Source organism: Protomyctophum bolini, assembly GCF_963924005.1.
Source record: "Protomyctophum bolini genome assembly, contig: SCAFFOLD_142, whole genome shotgun sequence".
Taxonomy (NCBI): domain Eukaryota; kingdom Metazoa; phylum Chordata; class Actinopteri; order Myctophiformes; family Myctophidae; genus Protomyctophum; species Protomyctophum bolini.
In genome coordinates, this window is record NW_027666214.1 from 146,294 (window position 1) to 152,656 (window position 6,363).

At 51.2% G+C, this 6,363-nt stretch overlaps 1 protein-coding gene across 1 annotated transcript; it reads right to left on the reverse strand.

The window, feature by feature from the left end:
- Positions 1-372: 372 nt before the first annotated feature.
- LOC308312033 (kelch domain-containing protein 3-like) lies at positions 373-6,075 on the reverse strand (the record flags this gene model as incomplete). Its single annotated transcript, XM_080794439.1, has 2 exons — positions 373-459; positions 4,909-6,075. 2 exons carry the CDS (start codon positions 6,073-6,075, stop codon positions 373-375), a joined length of 1,254 nt encoding a protein of 417 aa, XP_080650565.1.
- Positions 6,076-6,363: the final 288 nt, after the last annotated feature.

A 6,363-nucleotide genomic window follows, 5' to 3' on the forward strand; every position in this document is an offset into this window, starting at 1 on the left:
CACCTCAACGTTTAAAATGTCACCACAGCCTTATCTCTTCGTCGCCATGACTACCATGCACAGACTTCGCTTGTTCTGTCGACGCTGGGGTGATGAAGTCGACATTTTTAGACAATTGATTGATTGATTGATTGATTGTCGCCAGTTGACGGGCAGTGCAGCCTTTCCTGCGTGTGCAGGAAGTTGGAAGTACCGTAGGAGTTGTCCTCCTGACATTTTAACCAAATGTCAGTTTTCTTTTCTCTGGGCCAATTATTGAAGAAGTGATGCAGAACTGGTTGTTTCCGCGGACGTTATCATGGACGAACTGACCCGACGCAGCGCAGGAGAATTATCATGGACGAACTGACCCGACGCAGCGCAGGAGAATTATCATGGACGATCTGACCCGACGCAGCGCAGGAGAATTATCATGGACGAACTGACCCGACGCAGCGCAGGAGAATTATCATGGACGAACTGACCCGACACAGTGCAGGAGAATTATCATGGACGAACTGACGCGATGCAGCGCAGGATAATTCTACACACACTTTCAGATAAGAGGTGAGAAATTACTGTTCTGGAGCACTGGGTCACTATAGTCTCGCGTAGCCAGACAACTATTCCACAATCTCCGAATGCTATATAGAGTCTGGACCTGCACCCCATGAGTAAGGAATGCTATATAGAGTCTGGACCTGCACCCCATGAGCTGAGTAAGGAATGCTATATAGAGTCTGGACCTGCACCCCATGAGCTGAGTAAGGAATGCTATATAGAGTCTGGATGTACAGCCCCATGAGCTGAGTAAGGAAGGCTATATAGAGTCTGGATGTACAGCCCCATGAGCTGAGTAAGGAAGGCTATATAGAGTCTGGACCTACAGCCCCATGAGTAAGGAATGCTATAGAGTCTGGATGTACAGCCCCATGAGCTGAGTAAGGAAGGCTATATAGAGTCTGGACCTACAGCCCCATGAGCTGAGTAAGGAAGGCTATATAGAGTCTGGACCTACAGCCCCATGAGCTGAGTAACGGAAGCTGCCATTTCCGTTCACTAAAATATATTTTAAAATATCTTTAGAGCTTATTTTTTTATTTCATTTTCTGCTAAGCAACATGTCATATATGCTTAGATGTTTTCTATTTATATTAGGATAAATATGCGCGACTGTAAAGACGAAACGGAAGTGGCGAGGAGGCTCCACTTCCTATAGTAACTTCTTATATTTTACTCACGACAGCTCTTCCGTTGAGACTGTATGATGAAGCATTTGGAAATCGCGGAGGCAACAGTCTGGTAATGCCAGACTACTGGGCGAAAGACACTGGATCACAGACTACTGGGTCACAGACTACTGGGTCACAGACACATTGTTACGGGTCCCCTTGTTTTTTGTGTCCTAAATATGGTTTTTAATTATTATTATTTCTAAACATTCCCCAAAAAGCAAAACTTTTCACGAATTAAACCAAAATTCAATGTTATTTTTTGTAACTTCATAAAAGGAAAATTTAAGAAATTCCATATAAACACACAAAGAAGTAGTGACGATAGCAGATCTACAAGCTCACAAGGCGGCGCGAAGCGGCACGTTGAGAGCTTGTAGATCTGCTATTGTCACACGTTTGCGTCCCAAGAGAAAATCTAATTTCTGTTTTGGGTCACGGGCTGAAACGTGTGGGAACCAACCAGGTCTAGAGGCCGGACAGCGAGAACAGGGCTTCTCAAGGTGGGTGACATCCGTGGACTCAAGTCCAGGCGTGTCAGAATACTTACGATAATACAAGATCAGAGCCATCTACTAGAAGAGTTACGACATTGAGGGGGCGGAAACCGAGCGATCGAGCGCTGTTCATGCAGCCTGGACTGAGGCTGGAAATACTTTGTTTTCAACGAGGGCGGCGCAAATAAGAGAACTTTTAGGCATGCGTGCAACATGCCAACTGTTTTAAAGTATTGTCCAGTAACAACTAAAGTCTCTCCAATGTGTATGTCGTATACTATTACTACAAAACAATCTAAAATAAAAGGATTTAAGATCATTAAAGCTGTGCTATTGCCTGGGTCAAATCTGTATCTCTGCCTACTTCCGGTCCAGGACTTGTCCCAGTTGGTTGTCCCCATTCTCAATATAAGTCTATGTAGGAGAGCCTCCATTGGCCTGAAGTCGATAGAAGTCTATGTAGGAGAGCCTCCATTGGCCTGAAGCCAATAGAAGTCTATGTAGGAGAGCCTCCATTGGCCTGAAGCCAATAGAAGTCTATGTAGGAGAGCCTCCATTGGCCTGAAGCCAATATAAGTCTATGTAGGAGAGCCACGATGATTGACAGGCAGTGACATCATAGCCAGGGGACACAGCTGCAACCGTCTAGGACGGTGATGGTTTGGACGGGCACAACATGCATGGGCACGACACGGTTTTTAACATTCTTTTTTTTTTATTATGCATAATTATAACCAAAGCTGTAATTCAGATTCTGTTGAATGTCCAGACGTAAACAATAGTTTACGTCTGGACATTGAGACAGACAGACAGACAGACAGACAGACAGACAGACAGACAGACAGACAGACAGACAGACAGACAGACAGACTTAATGACCTCGGGTCCATCCATCAGGACTACATTTCCCATGTGTCAGACAGACAGACTTAATGACCTCAGGTCCATCCATCAGGACTACATTTCCCATGTGTCAGACAGACAGACTTAATGACCTCAGGTCCATCCATCAGGACTACATTTCCCATGTGTCTCGTGGTGAGCCACAGGTCTTTAGAGCCACTCAGAGTTCATTTGTAAGTGTTTTACATCAAATATTAAGCATTAAGACACAGAGCATGAACAACACTTACAATACACATTCTACAATTTAGGCATTTAGCTCTTAATCCAGAGCTGTAAACTTATACATCTGCCATTTTTGAGCATTTAAAAAAAATCTATCTTTCGTGTTTATAACATCATGATTAATTTTGACATTTTCTAACACAAAATCTTCTCTTCTGGGGGATCAGATGGGGGCCAAATATAGCCTACATCAATTTGAAAGCCCATATATCTGTCTGTCTGCAGTGCCTGCCTGCCTGCCCGCCCATGCCCGCCCATGCCCGCCTGCCCGCCCGCCTATCTGTCTGTCTGTCCGTCCAGCCTGGCCCATATATCTCAGGTGTCTGCAGCGATGCGAGGCGAGGGACACACCGAACCATGTTGGGACACGTTGTAACTTGATGTTAATTATTTTAATTACTCGTGTCTGACTGCTGCCGTCTGCACCACATGACGTCCCTCTGTCTTCCTATTGGCTGACTGCAGCTGTCTGCGCCATGTGGAAAACGTTCTGGCACGCAGGCTAGAATGTTTAGACCTGAGGACCATTCTACAGATGTCTTCTGAAAAAACATTCTATATCAGTCAATCTCAAACATTTTCATGTCAAGGACCCCCAAAATATATGTAATTGGCCGCCGAGCCCCATCTGAAAATATTTTCTTCCAGCCAGCGCCCCCCCCCCCCCCCCCCCCATAAGCAAAGCTTTGAGTTAAAAACGTTCGCTCTGAAAAGAATATATATTCAAAGATTTGCACCACGTTTTCACAAAATAGCAGATCTACAAGCTCGTAGCGCGGCACGTACGTATACAGGATAACTCGCTACTCGAGCCAAAAACAAATAAATCTGATACAGGCAACAAAACAAAACAAAAAACAAGTACCAATAATTAGTTTAGGCAACCAAATATCAACAGTTAAAGGCGTTCAAAATTGGCTATAAGGAAGACCAGCTCCCTGGTCCTGCTTGTGTTAAGCCAAAAGCAACACTCAAGAAGACTCACAATAATGGAAGGAATAGCCAGCGAGACCCCAAGGATCACATAGAGGGATTACATCTCCACTGGGAGGAGACCCCGGGGCAGACCAAGGACCAGATGGATTACATGTCCACTGGGAGGAGACCCCGGGGCAGACCAAGGACCAGATGGATTACATGTCCACTGGGAGGAGACCCCGGGGCAGACCAAGGAGCAGAAGGATTATATCTCCACTGGGAGGAGACCCCGGGGAAGACCAAGGAGCAGAAGGATTATATCTCCATTGGGAGGAGACCCCGGGGAAGACCAAGGAGCAGAAGGATTATATCTCCATTGGGAGGAGACCCCGGGGAAGACCAAGGACCAGATGGATTACATCTCCACTGGGAGGAGACCCCGGGGCAGACCAAGGACCAGATGGATTATATCTCCACTGGGAGGAGACCCCGGGGCAGACCAAGGACCAGATGGATTACATCTCCACTGGGAGGAGACCCCGGGGCAGACCAAGGAGCAGAAGGATTATATCTCCATTGGGAGGAGACCCCGGGGCAGACCAAGGAGCAGAAGGATTATATCTCCATTGGGAGGAGACCCCGGGGCAGACCAAGGACCAGATGGATTACATCTCCACTGGGAGGAGACCCCGGGGCAGACCAAGGACCAGATGGATTACATGTCCACTGGGAGGAGACCCCGGGGGAGACCAAGGACCAGATGGATTACATCTCCATTGGGAGGAGACCCCGAGGCAGACCAAAGATGACATGGAGGGATTATATCTACAAACTGGCTTTGGAACGCCTCGAGATGCCCCAGAATGAGGTCACTAATGTTGCTCTGGAGAGGGAAGTCTGGAGCTCTCTGGTGGAGCTGTTGCCCCCGCGACATGACTACGGATAAGCGGTTGAAGATGGATGGATAGCCAGCATTCCCAAGTCCTTCTGGTACTCAAGGAGGAAGCAGCCCGTCTAGACACCAGGCAGGCAGTCCTCGTCAACTAGTAATACATACGTCGTCGAACCCCTTTGGACCAGGGGACTAATATGGTGCATAAAAGGGTACAACACACAACAGCGATTAAGTTAAGAGCAATCGCAGTCGTAAGTACACTTAGCGTCGTGTTCGTCGCCTGACCGGCCGCCGCCGCCGCTGCAGGCCACTGCTCCTCCCCCACCTGGTGGTCATCAGCGGTGGTACTAGTCATGGCCGCCAGTTCCCAGCGGACGTTGTGCGGGAGTTCGGACCTCTGCAGGCCGTGCTGCAGGACGGCCAGTTTACATAACGTCTTCAGACTAGGACTCAGGTCCAGGATGTACAGGTCGTCCACGGAGTAGGAGTCGCACAGCGGGTTGGGAGGCAGGACCAGCGTCCTGCCTCCGAACAGCACCACGCGATCCCCTCCTCCCCCGGCCCCTCCCACCGCCGCGCAGCAGCACAGCTCCGTGATCCAGCGCGGCCCTTTCCCCTTCGGCTCCGCCTCCCTCCACGCGCCCGTCTCCGGGTGGAACCGCCACAGGTCGTTGAAGCACGGCGACACGTAGCTGTTGCGGCCGCCGAACACAAACAGCTCTCCGTTGTAGGCGAACGCCGAGTGGCTCCAGCGTCCCTCGGGGAGGAGGGGGAGGGGCCGCCCGCACGGCTCATCGGTGGCGCAAGGTTGAGCGCCGCCGTTGCTGCTCAGCCAGCGGTCGCTCTGCGTGTCCAACACCCGGACGTAGTTGTAGATCCGGTGGCCGCGGTACCCGCCCAGCCCCCCGAACACCAACATCCTGGTCCCGATGACGGTGGCGGAGTGGTGCGACGAGGCGGGCGGCGGAGGCCCCCCCCGGGTGCTGACCATGGACCAGACCATGGTGGCCGTGTCCAGCTTGTAGGTGGCGTTGGTGTGTCCGGTCAGAAGGTCCCATCCTCCGTGGACGTACAGGACCCTCCCCGACGCGCACACCGAGTACCCCTCCATGGCCTCCGGGACGCTCCCGGAGAGCCGGTGCTCGGACCAGACGTGCGCATCCACGTCGAAGGCGTACAGCGCGTTGCTGTGAGGCCTCCCTCTCCAGATGTAGACGGTGTCCTCTATCAGCACGGCGCAGGGGGCCTCCAGGTGGCGCTCTCCCCTCCCTCCAGAAGGAGGCGTCCCCCCCGCGGCGTGGGGAAGCTTCCTCCAGCGCAGAGACACCGTGTTGAACACGTGCACCTCGAAGGGCTGCCGACAGCCGCAGTAGTCTCTGTTGAAGCAGATCGCCTCGAATGAGTAGAGCTCAACGCCGGCGACCATGGCCGCGTGGCTGAGCCTCTCGGGGCCGTCCTCCAGGTGGACCACCCAACGCAACATTCTCTTCTCACCACGACGTCGACGGTAAGAAGCAACCTCGCCGCGTAACAGATGGCTACGGCGTATTTCCGTACATGTTTATAGGTGTTTAGGACACTGCCGCTTATATTGGTTGGGCGGCTCAAACGTCACACGAAGTCTGGCCAGAGAGGGGTGGATGTTTGCGACCCGAATCGTGCATTTCCCGTCAGTGTGTTGGTTGGTCACCAAAGGCTGACATGTGGTTGGTCA